A 19,893-nucleotide genomic window follows, 5' to 3' on the forward strand; every position below is an offset into this window, starting at 1 on the left:
ATTTCTGTACCTGAATGTTTTCCACCAAAACTGTTTCTAAAACGAAATTCAAGTCCTGCGTTTAATTTATAATACTGGCTAAGCAAATTACAATATACTTAGCATTCTGACATTCAGTTATGTGATTATGTAGCCTAACTTATGTTCTCTGCATGAGTACAATCAACAACAAGTTACTGAGTAACTTTCAGACAAAAACTTCTGTTTTGCCCCATCAATGCGTCTCCGAGAAACACAGTGTTTTGTTTCTCAGCATTACACGGACAAGTAAATGGTTCAAACAGGCTATAAGTACAGTCGTTTGCTAAGTTAAATGAATTAGCAAAAAATCCCTGAAGTGATTTGAAGGCAGCATAAATGTCAGCTGATCCTGTGTGTTGGGGGCAAAGTACAGTGTTGAAGTGTTTCTGTATGTGAGGAGATCTTTGATTCATTTGTACTGAGGATCAGCAGCAGAGGGAGATCACAGGTTGCTGCTGTATTTCTCCTAACTGCTTTTGGCCTGTGTTCAGTGTATGAATAATTAACCTGCACGCAAACACACTCACACAGAGGGGAGTCATGCTGCCTGACAGACAGAACAGGAAACACACACACACAGACAGGAAACACCAGCACGACAGACAAGTATGCACACACATGTGGTTACACGCAGATAAAGAGACCCACTGACCAACAATGCCACAAACAGACCTGTGGGAAAACCAGACACCTGGAGGGCCACACACTGATACGGACAAGAAAATAAAAAACATCAAAACCTATATAAGGGCTGCACGATTTTGTCAAAATAAATCATTTTGGGTATTATTTTGACAAACATTGAGTGTGAAATTTGAACTGTGAAATCATAAACATTTAACGTCCAATAGAGCGAAACAGTAACCGCCCTTGTTCAGCAGCTTTTTTCCAATTCAGTTTCTCCACAGGGATTTTTAAAAAAATCATTAAGTAATAAAGCCATGAACCATAATGAATCTTTTAAATCAAACAATCCTTTCCTTATGAAGAACAAGGACACTACAGTATACTTTTAAAAAGAGTATTAATTACAGAAATAATAAACTCTAAAAAAAATACACTTAAGTGTGAACCGAATGTAATGTAACACTTAATTGCATATTAATTGAATTTAAATTAAATTTATATCAAATGTATATTCAATGCAATTACATGAACTTAAGTGTGCTTTTGTTGACTTAGGACTTAAGTACATCTTTATATTTCATAATTACTTCTAATGTATGACTAAAGTGTACTGTTGAATGCACTGACAAGCGTTTATTGTAAACTAAAATATATTTCAATGTAATTTCTATTGAAACTTGTATACTAACTAATATATTTTAAGTCGCAAGTTTAGAACATTTAAAATAGTTTATCTTTAAATGTAATATCAAATAACAATTATAATTAAGTGCTTTACGTGTGGTTTAGTCAACAAAGCAAAATTAGTGTACTGAATACATTTCTTTAAAGCATGACAAAAGATTATTAAAACAATGATTTAAAATGAAGTTTAAAGTATAGCTTTTTATCTGACATTAAGTGCACTTTAAAAGTGTACTTAAGTGTATTAAGAAACTTAAGTCATGAAAGTGTCTCTAAGTGTTCAAGTACACTTAGGTGGCCTTATATTTCATCTATATTATGTTATCTGCGAGTACAGTTTTTTAAATTCAGTTTTAAGATTTGAATATTCCTATAGTACATGATATGTAATGGATATGATATCATAGCAACAGTATATCATATAAACAACTAACAATGAATCAAGTGTGAAAACACCGCAAGAAAGAATCATAATGCACCCCACTGAAAAAAGACAAAACAAAATGCCACTCATTCACTTTAAACTTTGACTATTTATTTATTTAACTGAATTGCAGGCTTTCGCAATTTCTCTAAAGGCTGTATCGCATTTCAATTAGCTGTTCAGACCTAATAACGCTTCACCTCCACCAGGTCTTTCTTTTTCTTAACCACTTCCACATTCCCATCAAAATGAGCACTTAAAGCAAACAAAGCCTTTGTAAGTTAAACATCGATCTAAATTGATGAGCAGGTCTTTCTCTGAGGGCCTGTAGAGTTGATTAGATTTACAAGTAATGGGGTCTCCGGCTTATTGGAAAATTTGAACACGCACAGATCTGAGACTCGCACAGCTCCTCTTAACACACTCCTGTGATCAGCCAGATGTCATTAAGGGTATTGACGTGCTAGCGCTCTCGGGGTTAGGGCTCTGATTAGTTCACGTTAGAGGAAACCGGTGCCTTTGAGACCGAAGGGTAACGAGTTCATGTCAACACCGAGCGCTTCCGGTCTCTAACCACCTCCAGTGAGTGTATCTGACAAGATCACACACGGTATTTAGCAAACTGTGTGCTTTCTTGAAGTTTTTATTGTTTAATGTATTGTTTTGTTGTCACACTAAGGTTTATATTGTTTAATTGTTTCATGTTAAAATACTTTTTCCTATACCAGTTTACTATTCAAAGACAACAACAACAAAGCCATACGGTGTGAAAACTGTGGGTCTGAAACGTCTGGCTCAACCAGTGGTGTGATTTAGAGTAGCGGTCGACCGATATATCGCCAAGGCCGATATATTGGCCGATATCTGGCATTTTTCAAATATCGGCATTGGCCGATAAGTTTTTCTGTTTGGCCGATGTGTTTGAGGCAGGACTTTTATTTTGGCTGCGGCAGCGCCTGAGCACACAGTGCTCACATTCTCCCTCTTATTCACTGTTGTCATTCAGTTCTGTCTAATACGGATAGAAGTCTATCTAATAATCAGATAGAACTGTTAAACAAAGGAATTAAAATGTATACAAAAAAGTATTATAACGATTGCTTACCCAATGCATACAAACTTCCCAGATTACTTAGTGCCCTGTTGGTTACAGTGTTTACTTCCTTTTTAATTATATTTTTATTAAATATTTATTTATTTGTGAAAAATACTTTGTCTTCTAGAGTATAAGTATGTTTATTTTACACGTTTATTTTTTAATACATTTTCAAATGATTTCAAATTTCTTAAATATGAATTAAAATAAATAAAATTATATCGGCTTTATATCGGCCACCCTGCTTTCCAAGATATCGGCATCGGTATCGGCTGTCAAAAAACCCATATCGGTCGACCACTAATTTAGAGGAGTGACTACCTGCTTCAACAATGACAAATAGGAAAGCATTTGAGTAGAAACATAATTATATCATTAAAAAGTTGATGTAAAAACTGCTTTATGTGAAATTTAAATGTTCGTAAACAGTTTTTATTTGAGTGTTAATTTTCTTAAATAAATTGTATTAATTAATTGATTATACATAAACATTACTTAAAGTTTCGGTTTTTGGCTAAGTGAAAACTTTAATTTCGGTTTCTGTAAAAAATTCATTTTGGTACATCACTACTAATATTGACTGAATATGCATTATTTTGATCTGTTGGTGTACAAGTTAATAGACACATTCACTCACACACACACACTCACACACAGAGAAAGAGACAGTGCGGGACAGAGGGGTTACTGACTGGAAGGAAGGGGGTCTGGAGTCTCCGATGCCTCCTGTCCTCTCCAGTGGGGGCGGCAGATCGGCCTGAGAGTCTGCGCACACTGAACCGCCGTCAGAGCCATGAGAGCCGTCTGCAGACACCAGCTGTACAGAGACACACAGAGAAACTATGGAATTAGCTTATCTACAGCAAAGGAAGTTAAGCTCTATCTACAGCATCTGTGACATCTGTGTCTCATGCTAACATGCCAGTATTTACAACCATTCAAAGGTTTGGGTTCTGTCAAATTTTTTTATGTTTTTGAAAGAAATGTCGCTTAACAAAGCTGTATTTATTTAATAAAAAATACAGCAAAAACAGTAATATTGTGAAATATTATTACAATTCAAAATAACTGGTTTCTATTCTGAAAGAAATGTCGCTTAACAAAGACAGTAATATTGTGAAATATTATTACAATTCAAAATAACTGGTTTCTATTTGAATATATTTTAAAATAAAGTTAAACTGTTACTTTTAACTTCCTAACTTTTAAATTTCATGTGATGCAAAGATGAATTTTCAGCATCATTACTTCAGTCTTCAGTGACACATGATCCTTCAGAAATCATTCTAATAAAGCAATAAGCCCCGTGAAGCCGTGGTTTACAGTGAATTTATAACAGCTAAGGGGCGTTGTTAGGCACGACGCGAAGCGAAGCCCCTTAGCTGTTATAAGTTCACTGTAAACCACTGTATACGTAGTAAGGCTTCACAAAATAAAACAAAGCAAATAAAGTGTAATGATATTATTAAAAACAGTATTCTTCCACCAAACAATGTAGTTCCTCAGAATCAGTTGTGCTTGCAACAAAGTGGTTGCCAAGCAACAGACAAATGTAAACAAAGGTGTATGTTTGTAGAGTAATTTACAACAGCTTCGAACGTGGCTCAGCCAATCAGAATCAAGGACCGGAACTATCCGTTTTATAATATGCCGATTTGCTGTTCAACAAACATTTCTGATTATTACCAATGTTAACAACAGTTGTGCAGTTTCAGATTTCGTGATACGTTTTACTTTTCAGGATCCTTTGATGAATAGAAACTTCAAAAGAACAGAATTTATTTGAAATATAAATCTTTTGTAACAATAGAAATGTCTTCACTGTAACTTTTGATCAATTTAATGCATCCTCACTGAATAAAAGTATTAATTTCTTTAAAAAAAAAAAATCTGGCATCATTCTTCTAAACAGTAGTCTATGATAGATATATAAGCTTTGTGTCTATGCTTTATAAACAGTTAATTGAATAGATTTCCCGTTGTACAAGTATCACTGTAAGTGTATAGAACTGAACTTGTGTTGAATCTTAATCAAAAGCGTACTGTCCGCTTAGTTTTCTCAGTGTTTTAAAACCAACTGAGATCTGAGGGTACATGGGGCATGTCATAGTTTAGGAGGGGAATAAATGAATCAGAATGCCATGAACCCTATAATAATGATCATTAGGAGTGTCTTGGAAAGAGAGCTTTCACATGCCTGCTGGAGAAACAGAGAGCCTCTTATACGAGCACATCTGCTCTGAAACGTCCATGACACTGGCCACAATGTGCTGCATTGGAGTCCCAACACCACCCTAAATCTGTCTGATTGAATCTTCTCGTTATGGCCGGAATATTTCAGGAGTGTTTTTCACCCACCCTGTGACTTCACTTAGATAATCCAATCACAGCCAACATGGAAGGAGACAATGTGCTTTAAGAGCACAGCAGCACAGAGAATAAGCAGCCATTACAATTTGGGTAATAGTTTTTTTTTTGTTTGTTTTTTTACATTTTCCACAGTCTGAAGGAACAGCTCAAATAAAAGAAAGAAAGAAAAAGCACGAACAGATATGCTAAATATATAAAATAATAAATACAAAAACATCTAAATAAATAAAGTTTATTCTTATGATACTCTTATGATAAAATGGTACATGCAAAAATTATTTAGGCCTAGTTTAAGATTTATGTATTTGACAGCATGTATGGCGTCGTGTGGGTGAGCGGTTTGCTGATGTCAACGTTACACCTCTCCAAAGTGTCAGATGCCATCGAATGTGAGCATTTGCCCACTCAAGTCGGTTACGACGACGAACTGCAGTCAGGTCGAGACCCCGATGAGGACGACGAGCATGCAGATGAGCTTAAACAGTTAATTGAATAGATTTCCCGTTGTACAAGTATCACTGTAAGTGTATAGAACTGAACTTGTGTTGAATCTTAATCAAAAGCGTACTGTCCGCTTAGTTTTCTCAGTGTTTTAAAACCAACTGAGATCTGAGGGTACATGGGGCATGTCATAGTTTAGGAGGGGAATAAATGAATCAGAATGCCATGAACCCTATAATAATGATCATTAGGAGTGTCTTGGAAAGAGAGCTTTCACATGCCTGCTGGAGAAACAGAGAGCCTCTTATACGAGCACATCTGCTCTGAAACGTCCATGACACTGGCCACAATGTGCTGCATTGGAGTCCCAACACCACCCTAAATCTGTCTGATTGAATCTTCTCGTTATGGCCGGAATATTTCAGGAGTGTTTTTCACCCACCCTGTGACTTCACTTAGATAATCCAATCACAGCCAACATGGAAGGAGACAATGTGCTTTAAGAGCACAGCAGCACAGAGAATAAGCAGCCATTTTCACTTATTACACATTGGGTGATACTTATTACATTTTGGGTAATAGTTTTTTTTTTATTTTTTTTTTACATTTTCCACAGTCTGAAGGAACAGCTCAAATAAAAGAAAGAAAGAAAAAGCACGAACAGATATGCTAAATATATAAAATAATAAATACAAAAACATCTAAATAAATAAAGTTTATTCTTATGATACTCTTATGATAAAATGGTACATGCAAAAATTATTTAGGCCTAGTTTAAGATTTATGTATTTGACAGCATGTATGGCGTCGTGTGGGTGAGCGGTTTGCTGATGTCAACGTTGTGGATCGAGTGGCCCATGGTGGCGGTGGGATGTGAGCATTTGCCCACTCAAGTCGGTTACGACGACGAACTGCAGTCAGGGCGAGACCCCGCGCTGTCTAATCAGCATCTTGATATGCCACACCTGTGAGGTGGATGGATTATCTCGGCAAAGGAGAAGTGCTCACTAACACAGATTTAGACAGATTTGTGAACAATATTTGAGAGAAATAGGCCTTTTGTGTACATAGAAAAAGTCTTAGATCTTTGAGTTCAGCTAATGAAAAATGGGAGCAAAAACAAAAGTGTTGCGTTTATAATTTTGTTCAGTGTATATATACTCAATCACTAATCTGCCACAATAAATTGCTTTTCTGGCAGCAAAGGTTAATATATTTTAGAATTTTCTGTTGGCAGACTCAGATGGAATGACACTAGATCTAATTCTAACTGATGGATGCCAGATATTAAATTAAATTTTGTGTTTTACAGTAATAAACAGCTGACTACTCCCAGGTGTTGAAAGCGATGCAGTACCGCTCTGACCACTAGATGGCCCTCCAGCACACTTGCGTTGCTCTTTCAAAGCCTGCGAGCTCTTTGACGGACAGAGCCAAGTCCCTCCCTGCCCGACAGCTTCCACAGGCTCCGCTCTGCATGGGAAAGCTGCTGGTGTGAATCTGAAACGGGGGCAGTAAGAGGACGTGCATATTTCCCTAGCCCCAGGTTCCTGCCTCTCCTGGCCGCTGCATTGGAAAAGCGCATCTGAAGATGGCAGGGAGTAAAGCAGAGATAAAGAGCACACCTTGTGCTTCTCTGTGGAAGGGGAGATTTGAGAGACGGGAATCTGGCTGCATGTGTGTATGTGTGCTTAAATCCATGTGAAGGAATAGTTTGTGTTTCTCTTGGCTGAAAAAAACAGGGTGTGTATGTGTGTGTGTTTGGAAAAGAGTCAATGAGAGGGAGGTGATGCAAGTCTGACTATAGAATAAAAAATACTAGGGAATGTGAGTGTGTTACTTACATGTGCATTCATCTGTAAATTATACAGCAGAATGTAAGTGCATTGAAATTGTGCAACCAGGTGTGAGCAAGTGCCTCTGATTGAGTGTGTGTGTGAGTGTGTGTGTGTGTGTGTCTGTGCGTGTGTACAGGTGTACGTTTCTTGCCTTAAAGTCAAAATGAAATGGTGTTTAAAACCTATTTCTGTAATGTGATGTATTTCAGGATATCAACATGAAGAAACTACAGTAGCCTACATATTAAATTCAATAGGTCAAAATAAAGAGTGCTTTTTCATCCTCTTATGTAGGACTTACAGTAATTACATCTTTACATGTAATTTCATAATTTCTTATATTGTCTTTGAAATATTAGCTATGTTTTCATCCACCTATTTTTGTGCGCCAAGATGCACATAAATTCTAAAAATGTGCATAAAAAACTTATGCGCTCAACTAAGTAGGATACATTTCTTATCCGGTAAGAAAACATGCGCATAAACTACGATGGAAACACTTTTACCGAATAAATTCCTTAATGCGCATCAAAAAAGTCATGTGACTTTGCGATGGGACAGCATAACAGGACCAACCAATGGACCGATCTCATTGCACAGCATCTGAAATGCTAGTTTTGTCATTCTAATATGCTTGAGCAAAGTCTTGTCAAAGTGCTAGCATCTGAAATGCTAGTTTTGTCATTCTAATATGCTTGAGCAAAGTCTTGTCAAAGTGCTTCGTTATAATTACCTCCAAGAACTGCGTTCCCAAACAGCAGGCTCTGAAAATAAGATAACATGACCGTGTTTCATCAGCGCACTCTGTGACTTTGCGATGGGACAGCATAACAGGACCAACCAATGGACCGATCTCATTGCACAGCATCTGAAATGCTAGTTTTGTCATTCTAATATGCTTGAGCAAAGTCTTGTCAAAGTGCTTCGTTATAATTACCTCCAAGAACTGCGTTCCCAAACAGCAGGCTCTGAAAATAAGATAACATGACCGTGTTTCATCAGCGCACTCTGAAGCTCATAATTTATTATATACACAAATCATTATATATAGTACCTTCTCCTACTGCAGCAAATTCAGTTTTTCTTTGTGATATTTTGCGCAAGTTAATCAGGAAGTGACGATTTTGTTCTCTTCAACTCCCTGAATGGAAACGGTGCTTTATTCACAAATGTTTTATGCAATATTCCAATTTTGCGCATAAGTTTAATTCGTAAATTTGGATGGAAACATAGTTATTGTTAAAGTGTACTGACAAATGTACCAACAAGCATTTATGGTAAACTAAAATATACTATATAATGTATATGTCATGTTTTTAAATAGGTTACATTTGTAATTACACATTTGTAAAGATGGAGCTGCAATTTATAGACATTTAAAATATATTAACTTTAAATTAAATTTGAACGGCATATTACAGTTTAAAATTATAATCATGTACTTTACATGTGTTTTATTATGTTAGTCAACACATCAAAATGACTACTTTTAAAATATGACGAACGATAATTTAAAATGTACTTTAAAGTAAAACATTTAATTTAACATTATTGCCGAAGTTCACTTTTTAAGAGTGTACAAAAGTGTTAAGAAATACAGTTATATAAGTGAACGCTAAGTACATTTAAGTGGTGTTTTATTTCATTAATATATTATTAGCAAGTGCAGTTTTTTTTAAATACACTTTACATTTTAATTACACTACAAGTGTTTATTCAATATAATTAAGTGCACGTCTTTTTCACAAGGGTCATGTAAACAACCAAAATATGTACAGGATGGGAATAAAACTCCTTTAAAAAGCAGTGACAACCATATTTAGCTGCAGTGTGAACACACCCAAGGTTAATGTGTTTGGTCTTGGCAGAATAGATCTGCTACGCTGCTGCTGCTACAGAGCAAGTACCGAGTCTTGCTACTGCCAACACATCCACAGACATGCCGCTGTGAGCATGTAAGAAATACTGCTGCTGCACATTTAACATATGAAATAACCCCCATATATAGCATACATGAAATCACCCTGCAGCAGATCTATACAGGTGGAGCTGGGGAAGGTGGAGGATTTCTGAAGCACGCTGCAACTGCTACAACAAGCACTAGCCAAGTATTTGAATACCGAGCAGCAAGCTCATTGGCTGCTGATACGAAAAGAACCAATCAGCTGCACCATGTGATAATGATGTCACTATGTCAGATTGAGTTAGACCTATCGGACTGCGCCATCTAGAGTTTCATGACAGAACTTTGGATTTCTTGAAGTGACCATAAGAATACACTGCTAACTGCCATGTGGAAGGGCCCTTTGTGAAAAGATTCTCATGTTTTTTGAAAATGAACCTCAGAGTAGCATCTCCGTCCCGCAGTGGCCTTCAAGGAGCTTTAAAAAATACCATTAGAAATTTGCACTCTCAATATTCTCTACTGTGTCTCTGAGACAGACGGAGGAGGAGCAGATGTTTGCTAACCGCTAAACACTCGCGCTCAATTTAACGCATCCAAACACACACTCACGCCTGACTGACTGATCTCTGAGCTCCCTCACACCTGGGCCTCCTAATCAAACCTTTACCGGCAACATCGAGACGCAGGGCCCTGTTACATGAAACACAAGCAGGAGAACTGTGATGAGGGAAGATGTGAAGGTGTGTGTGAGAACGCTAACTTACCCATGACACAACACGTCCGTTGAAACACGGTAGTTTGGCATTGTCATCAGATATCTCCTCCTTCACCACCCTGCAGAGACAACAGGTCTATTAAAATGTTTTTTATTAAAATGTAACAAATAAACATGAGTTGCACTCGAAATATAAAAGCAAGCACAGTGGTCTGTTGTCACGGATAACAAAATCCTCTTTAATTTGATTTTGCTTAATCACTTAAACTAATTATATTGTTTTGTTTGAGAAAGAAACTAGACTAAAGAAAATCTCAGTTCTGCCTTTGCTATGCAGTTGCTACAGAGATCTAGCTGGTTGCTAGGTTGCTGTTGCGTTCTGTTGACTGATAAGGCATCGCTAGGAGGTTGCTAAGGTGTTCTGAGTGGTTGCTAAATGGTTGCTTACTAGCTCATGTCAAAAAGAGGCCATAGTAAAATTGACGCTTGACTTAGCAAACACCCCTAAATAAGTAAAGCCACAATGATCAGCTCCATTTATAAACGGCCCCTCACACGTACACAGGTTAATTTAGTCTCCCATAAAATAAACCTCAGAGAACCTCCCCCTTCCCAGCTGCTCCTTAAAAAGGTGCTGACCCCTCTGACTCCTGTCGCCATGGAAACCTTTGTCAAAAAGGAATAGGGTGAAAGACAGCTGGCTGAAAAAGCACGTGAGGTTTGCAGAAACAGACCATGTGAGCTATTAATAATAAAAATCTATCGAGTGATCATGATTGCATTCATGCAATATAAATCAAAACCAGACGTCTATCTTTAATCACACACCAAAGCAGTGGTGACGAAACAGCGGCTGTGTTATAGAACAACAGTAATAATGCACACAGGACATGCTTATTGTTTCCCCTATAGACAAAATATATGAACTAGGGATGTGCATCTCCATAACGGAGGGCGATGCAATATGCATCTTGATGCATAGCCAACGATACAATATATTAAAAATACATATGAAGCAGCTACCGATGCGATGTGTTATGATTCACCCCTATTACGATGCACCCCTAAAAGCGATCTGATTTCGATTCAATTCAACACAATGCGATTCAATGCAATGGAAATAATGATGCTATGCAATTTAATATGGTACAGATAGTTTGCTTATATTTCTTCGGTTCAGACAGACAGCCATGTTAATCTATATTCTATGTGACTCTCAGGGCATATCTCCGTCTCCGTAGTGTTGTGATACGTCATATTCACATAGCAGCAGTGATGAGAGAACGCGCTTGAGAAACAGTTCAGAGAGGAGAAATCAATCTACATATAAAATATTGGTCAATAATTATTGGTCACTTACTAAATAACAAAAGTATAGCACATCTACTAATAATTATATATAAATAAATCAGTTTTCACCGATGCAAATTTGTTAGAAACAATGCATCGCGATACAAATGCCAACTTGTATCCGATGCACACTTTTTTAAATCGATGCGTCGCATTGTTAACTTTTATGCCGATGCATGCGAATCGGTGAATCTTACCATTCCTAATGTGAATGCTTTTTCATTCAAACCACTCTCAGCTTTAGATGGGATTTCCATTGGCTTTGTACAGACCATCAGAAGCATATTGCACGTAAACATGGCAGCATTTGAGAACAACAATATTCAATCTGATCTGACTGGCTTGCTTTACTGTTTCCTCCTCTAGTGTCTAACTAAATTAATATCAAATGAATTCAAACTGATCTGTTGAAATCAATCTGATGTTTATCTTTTTTACATCCACATTCAGGGATTTATTTGTGTCATGCATCATCTCTCTTTCTCTCTCTCTCTTCCTGCCAGATGAAGCTGATCTAATGAAACCCTTCAACAGTGACTGTATCTGCTGAAGTCACATCTGTTCAAGTGATGAGTCAGAGCCTCTCAGGCTCAAGATCTCATTCCAACTCCGTGTCCCAATACACTTGTGCCTATATACGATTTTTCTTGTGCAATACAGCATACAGAAAGGCGATGCTGTTAAGTTTGGTGGATGCCTCAGAATGCTTCATGTATTATTACAAAGCCTTCTAAATGTTCTTCTGTGCAAAATCGTTGATGCCAAAAATGATGCTAGCTTTTGAAAAGCAGTTGATGAGAGTATTTGTGTATGTGCATATTTTATCCCACAGTATGTAGACTCTGGCATGAGCACGATGATTGACAGCTCTCAGTGAATTCCAATCTCAGCACTTTGTTGCTTTTAGTGAGTGGATTTCACATTGTTCCACAACAGACTCTAATCCTGCTTGGGCTATGCAATAAAAACTCAGCAGGGTTGGTGACATAAGAGGCTCAGAGAGCAGCTCTACTTCTCCTTTCCCATTCTGTTTTTCTCCTCTGCTCTCCTCATTCCGTTGGCAGCATGAGGTCCTAGCTTCATCTAAAAATCCTCAGTTTGGATAACAGCAGAAATCCTGCTCAGATATGAGTTATATTTTTACTTGAATGAACAGTTCAGCCAGAGATAAAAAACAAACAAAAAATCTGTCATCAATTAGTCACCATGTCGTTCCAAACCTGTATGACTTTCTTGCATGGAACACAAAAAGTGAAATAAAATGTACTAAATCATATAGTCACCAGGTTAAAAGGGTCATATGATGCGATTTTAATTTTTCCTTTCTCGTTGAAGTGTTACAAGCTCTTGGTGCATAAAGAAGATCTGTAAAGTTGCAAAGACTAAAGTCTCAAATCCAAAGAGATATTCTTTATAAAAGTTAAGAGTCAACCACACCTACCTAAAACGGCTCGTTCTAACACACCCCCACATGTCTACGTCACGATGTGGGAAGATTTGCATAACACCGCCCAAATGTTCACACAAAGAAAGAAGGCCTACATAATTAAAGGATTTGCCACTGATGATTCAAACAATAGTTTTGAGCAGTGTAGAGTAGCGCTTGTTGTTTGTCATTTCACCGATCAGTGATCGGCGATCACAAATGCAGACATGGTGTTATGTTTACGCGGCACGATGCAACGTGTAAAAAGACAGTATAAGTCTTTAAAAAGGACAAAATATAACACAACAAAAAAAAACATTAAAAGTGATGTGTATACAGTAACTATCACAGATGCAATGAAACGGAAGTAGTGACAGATCTTTTCTTCCATATTGTGATGTACATCTGAGTGTAACAGATTTTTTTTTTTTTTTTGTAGGATGTTGGACTTGGTTCTGTGCATCAGTTGTTGATCGGATGTTGAGATGTGGGTGTGGCACTCAAAATGTCATTTTTACTGGAAAGTGATTTCATTATCAGGGGTGCACATAAGTGGTACGCAGGTGCGCATACATGACCAAAATAAAAAATGTGCTGGGTAAATAAGTTCAGACCATTCATTTGCGTACCGACATGGTTGACAGCTGTTAATGCACAATTACCATTTTAGATCGACAAACTGTACTGTTTAAATTTCTATTCTAACTTAAAGCATAAATCTATAGGCTATCCGCTGACATTTTTAAAGCACAGTGCAAAACTATCCCTGCATCCCAATGTGCATACTATCCACCCAATCTGCCCTAAACAGTATTGAAAATTACTGATATCACATAGAATTTAGGATGGATAGTATGCACATTGGGACACAGGCTATGACATTTCATTCACTGACGCGGCAGCGCATATACTTACTTGCCAGCAACAGCAAAAAATGCTGATTTTACGTTTAAAACTGATGAAAAAATATATATAAAAATGTATATATATATATATTTGCATTAGGGTTACTGCGATAGATAGTGTTGACGGTTTTACCAGTGTTTTATTACAATTGTGCATGGGTTTCCAACTGTTTCAGACAAAGATCTTCATTTGTAACAAACACTATAGCTTATCATACTGACATTTATATATTTCTCCATCTCTTTTTTCTGTCTACTTTAGCAATAAAACATAAAAGCGCTCCAATACTTGCACACACAGACCTTCATTAGACTGGCCCAGTGGAATTGGGGCAGTGTGTGCAGATGGCTCATGTGTGTGGACAGGCCCATTGATTTGTAAGCAGGGCTGATCTCTAATGAAGGGGCCTTCCTTCTTCATAGCCAAAGATGATTAGATTTAGTCTAGAAAACAAGCCTTGACCCCCACAGCAGAAGATGTGGAGGAGGAGAAGAAAAGAGAAAAGGCCAATAGATGAGAATAAAAAAGAAAGGAATGTAAGCACTCCCAAAGTGCTCTATCCTGTCTTTGGAGACACAGTCAGTCCAAATCCTGAGACTGCCAGACAATGAGCCAGTGATGCAATGAAATCCACAGAGACCCAAAATACACACAATGCAAATAACCTGGAAATCACACACAAACGTACAATATGCTAATACTGTCCAACACACTTGAAGAACTGTACACATACGCGCACTAGGGAGAGGACAAGACAGGAAAATAAAGCAGGGGAAAGTAGGTCAGTCTCCTTTACAGAAACATCCCTTCCATCAGAGAGAACAAGTCGGCCTCTCTCCGCTGCTTACATTTGCCAGACTGACCACTCACACACATTTTATTCAAGACTGAAATTGGAAATCTCAACTTCTTTAGAAAGGAGGTTTAACACTCTGTGTAACTTCACAAACTATGGTCTTGATCTATCCACCATAAATCTTCAAAACAAACATTTAATAATCAGATGGAGTATGCTGAGAGACCGTATGTGTGTATGTGTACCAGCTGTGCTGTACAAGAATCAACAGAATATTTCAATACCAGTGGAGAAATTATCTATGTGTCACGGTCAAGGTGTGTGGAGGCAGGCAGGATGACGAGGACGACAAGGATTCAAATAAGGATGTTTAATGTAGAGACAACAAGGCAGATACGGGTAGATGAGACACACACACTCAGGGGAACATTCACAATAACCGACAATACTAGAATACACGAGACAGGAACTTATAGGGCAGATAACGAGGGGCAGACAGGTGAGCACACTGAGGATAATTAACTAATGACTGAACGGGCTAAACCAACAAAAGGGGAAGAAACCACAACAAACAGTCCACAGGGGTGTTACATTACTCCCCCCTCCCGGAAGGTGCGTCCTCGCACCGTAGAAACAGAGGGAGGGGCGGACGAGAAATCAGGAGCCCTTCCTGGGCTGAACTGGGGATCAGGAGCCCTTCCTGGGCTGAACTGGGGATCAGGAGCCCTTCCTGGGCTGAACTGGGGATCGGGAGCCCATCCTGGGCTGGACTGGGGATCGGGAGCCCTTCCTGGGCTGGACAGGGGATCGGGAGCCCTTCCTAGGCTCGACAGGGGATCGGGAGCCATTCCTAGGCTCGACAGTGGATCGGGAGCCATTTCTAGGCTCGACAGGGGATCGGGAGCCATTCCTAGGCTCGACAGGGGATCGAGAGCCCTTCCACTGGCCCTGCAGCTGTTATGAGAGAGACCCAAGAGAGAGGCTGACACACACACACACACACACACACACACACAGAGTCGTTCAGACTACCACCACTAAATGTACACAAGGCCTATCTGAAAGAAAACTTAGTGACCCATTTAATCAAGTACACCACCTGACAAGATCTCTATTCTCAATGGCACCTTCTTAAAGAGAAGTAATTCATACATTAGAACAAGTACATGAAACTGAATCTGATCGCTTCCCTGAAACTGATGACACATCTGCAGTGAGCTCAGCTTCATCATGCTCTCATGCTACATCACAACGCCACATTCCTGCCACTGGATGAAGTCAGAGCATAGAGATCCAGTATAATGTTGTTAATAATGAGTGTGTATACATATGGGTGTTTATATGAAGGGTTAAAAAGTAGATTGCTAAAGTAGCCAGCAGACATACAGCTGGCTTCAAATGACCTCTCACTGAAGCAGGAAGCTGAGTGAGTGTGTGTGTGTGTGTGTGTGTGTGTGTGTGTGTGTGAGAAAGACAGACACCATGAAAAAAGAAATCAGACTCACTGATTAAGACATATAACCTTATCATTACATCTCAAATAATGTCTTCCAGTTAGATTGCTAAAGTAGCCAGCAGACATACAGCTGGCTTCAAATGACCTCTCACTGAAGCAGGAAGCTGAGTGAGTGTGTGTGTGTGTGTGTGTGTGTGTGTGTGTGTGAGAAAGACAGACACCATGAAAAAAGAAATCAGACTCACTGATTAAGACATATAACCTTATCATTACATCTCAAATAATGTCTTCCAGTCAACATGACAAATTATCAAGTCATACAACAATTCTTATTATTATGATACCTACAGTATAGGTTTATAGTAATATTTATGTACAGCTTTTTTTTTTAACTATCAACACGGCCAGTTTTAAAAGAATTTAGTGCCTTAATTTTTGTTGAGTCCAGCACATGCATGATAAAACCACACAGCATGGCTCATGAATATTAATCAGGTAACATAATGTTTGGCCAGCAGTCATCTTCACTGAGGAAAGTGAGTGCTAGGACTAATGGTGTCTTCAAGTCATGAAGTTCATATTTACGAGTTGTGAAGTCATAATTACGGCACCAGGCGCATTAAGTCAGTTTGGTCGGTGCAAAATGGCAATGTAGCTTTTCTACAAAAAACTGCAAGATTTTTGAACTGTACGCACATTTTTATGTTTCTACTCAATTCATAAAGGACTTCTGCAAAGATTTTTAGAAGTTGCAAAGATTATTGGAGTATGTCATACAAGAAAATACTATTTCAGTTTTTCTACTTTAAAATGTCACATTCAGTGCATTGTTACTTGCTTTATCTTTTAATTTTAAATTTGCCAGCCATTTGTGAGTGAAACTGTTTCTACACCACCATCTTTTCAGTGTATTTACACACTCTAGATCATCAGATCATGCTGCCCTACAATCTGTAAATTATCATAATGTGTCAAATGCGTCAGATTTAAATAGTCTTCTCATATCCATATGAGATACGCGTATTAAACAAACTGCGGGGATCATAAGCTGACTTTTTTCAGTCAAAAATAAAACCAGTCGTACCTGCCAATCAGTAGGTTAAAACCTAATCATACAGTACGTGCTGTAATGTACAAACGTTAACCACAACTTATTACTGTCACTCTCACTAATCTTTCACTTAGTTTGCCTGTTGTTCCAGGTCACTGAGCTGAATTCAGCTGATGTTTTGATTTGAAATCACGTGCAGCGTAATGGGCATGGATCAAGCGGGCCTGTTTTGCATCATGGCATGGCAGTGGAGAGTCTGGAAGTGATTATGCCACAGGGTACGGAACAATGGCTGGCTGTTCACCTTGATGAGCTGGTTTGGACAGTACACTGATACAAACAAGCAACGTGGACAGAAAAAGCGTGTTAGGAGGGTCCTGTTTTGCAGGTGGTGGACGGGTCTGAGTGTGCGCAAAGAGATTTGTGTAGCTTGGCGTCTAAAGGAGAACCTTCTGGCATGCCAAGAAAAGCAAACAAAAAGCAGATCGCATGGACTTGAATTTCGCAACATGACACTGTTCTTTGTGACTGTGGAAATCTGCTCAGAGGATCAGTGAGCATGATTCCCGAGTGGTCCGGTGATTCCAAGTCAGCATTCCAGACCTCAGCCGCATGCACTGGGAGGTGCGCAACAGCACTAAAGTGCACTTTACCGCTCATAAACACTGGAATGACTGCTGCACTACTGGGGGTGGTGACAGAACAAAGTCATTTTTTAACTCCTACATCTAAATACGCAGCCTGCTGCTTTATAAACACAGTAGCATTCAAACAACACCATGTAAATATTGACAGGCAGAATCCCACACTTTCTGACCAATGAATTGCCATTACTTTTATAGTCACCGGCTATTAGATGATAAAGATTTTAAAAATCATTTTATAGAGATTTAACTCACAAAGAACAATTTTGTAGCAATTTTCTTGAGCGGCACATTACTTGATAGCCTAAATGTCTTGATAAATAAATGTTCATGACGTTTATACTTTTATACATAACTTTGGGGGATTTTGGTCGTTTTCATGACTTTTCCGGGCCTGGAAATCACAATTTTTAAAATTCCCTGATATTTCCAAGACTGTGGGAACCCTGAATGTGTAACAGGTCTTGAGTTAGGCCAGATATACAGGAATGAATTGGTTTTATTGTTTAAAGTAGAGCTGTGTGTAAATCATGTGCAAATCAGAAAGTGTGTCAGTAGTTAATTATGATAAGAGTCTGATTATTTCAAAACCAGGGTCAGCTCTCCAGCTGTTTGCAGTAGAGCTGATCTGAGCTGAACATAACAAAAAAAAATTATTTCCATGGAAAGCAAAGTTAAAACACCACGATATTTCCGAATTTTCCATGTAAGTGGGAGTCCTGATTCACTGGCTAAACGTGACATATGCTTCTTCAATCACACTTTACATTGCAGTGTTCATGTCACAGTACAATCACACGAGTAAGTAATGAGTAAGCAATGAGCACCATACAGCATACTGAGTAATTACATCTTGTTATTGCTATTGTAATTCATTATTTTAAACATGGGCACTGTAATGTTAAGCATTCTCTTACTCAGTCTGGTTTATGGTTTCACACCTGATCTGTCACTGAAATAAGCTGGTCTTTTCCTTTAAACATCAGACTTTGAACCTCAAATCACATAAAGCCTCCCCCCATTAACACTGACCACAGACTTGAATATACACTGACCACCTTTTATAGAATAGACGCGGATATGGGCTAGAAATTGCGGTTTGTTAGCTGTTTGTACATATAGCGTGACCTGGAAACAATACTAATACAGACAGAAAAGCTCAGATTTCTGAGGTTGTGTGAGAGAAACCGACGGGGGGTTTGCGAAAAGACAAGAGAAAATAAGTAAATAATGACACCGAAATAAAGCCGTTACAAGTGGTCAGTCTGACAGGAACAACGGACGATACAAATACAAAGGGGTGCATATCGTGCCTTACCCGAAATCATCGTCCATGGATTTGAAGAAAAATTTGTAGTTGGGTTTATTGAGGACATTTTTGAAGTCGGCGAGCGTGACGGTTTCAGCGGGAATGGGTAGTTTGATGAGGTAGGGAGTCTCCTGCTCGTCGAGGTGATAGATGATCTTGGTCTCCGCCATAGCGGGCCGCTGCTGAGGGACAGGCCGCGCACATCAGCCCCACAGCGGCTCGCGCTTCCCGCTTCCACCGCGCCTCTGTCCGGCCGCAACCGCTGCGCTCTCTCTTCAGTCAGCGACGATAAAACCCAAGAACAGAGTATCCTTGCGGTCGTATGTAATACAGATCTATCTAATAGTATAATATATTAGTATAATAGATGGTCCTCGGCGTTTTCTTTACAAAAAGAATCGTGCAGGTCGGTCTTCTCTGGGCTCCCTGTGAATACTGTTGCTTTTCCCTCTTCTCTGTCCTTTGGAAACAACTGTCGGCCGATGTGAGATAGCCCCTCCTATCGATTCACCACTGCGCTCCCTCTACAGGACGAGTTATAAAAATATTACGCTGGTCTTTGGCTGCTATAGTTATAAATTTACGTATCTGATCTCAGGATAAGGGAAAGACGCATCTCAATTACGCAAGGAGGCGTTAAGTCGTGTTGTTGCATATTAATCACTCAATAGAACAACTCGACCTTTTTGACTGCATGCAGACTGAATAGATTTCTGAATTATTTTCAATGTCCTTAAATTATTTTTTTGGGTTGTGAGGTAGTAGTAACCCAGCAAACTTGCACCTCATTGCTGTAACTTACCTGAGGAGGAGATACTGAGTATTGATTAGTT

At 38.7% G+C, this 19,893-nt stretch overlaps 1 protein-coding gene across 1 annotated transcript in view; it reads right to left on the reverse strand.

Annotated features, from left to right (window-relative positions):
* dvl3b (dishevelled segment polarity protein 3b) overlaps positions 1-19,561 on the reverse strand; it is a 34,786-nt gene extending 15,225 nt beyond the window's left edge. Inside the window, exons 1-3 of the mRNA XM_016575702.1 lie at positions 19,070-19,561; positions 10,172-10,241; positions 3,545-3,669 (exon numbers count right to left, since the gene is read on the reverse strand). Coding sequence (XP_016431188.1) covers positions 3,545-3,669; positions 10,172-10,241; positions 19,070-19,230 — 356 coding nt within the window. The 5' untranslated portion in view covers positions 19,231-19,561. The remainder of the gene's footprint in view (positions 1-3,544; positions 3,670-10,171; positions 10,242-19,069) is intronic.
* Positions 19,562-19,893: the final 332 nt, after the last annotated feature.

Source organism: Sinocyclocheilus rhinocerous, unplaced genomic scaffold (assembly GCF_001515625.1).
Source record: "Sinocyclocheilus rhinocerous isolate Xijiao unplaced genomic scaffold, SAMN03320098_v1.1 scaffold82, whole genome shotgun sequence".
NCBI lineage: Eukaryota > Metazoa > Chordata > Actinopteri > Cypriniformes > Cyprinidae > Sinocyclocheilus > Sinocyclocheilus rhinocerous.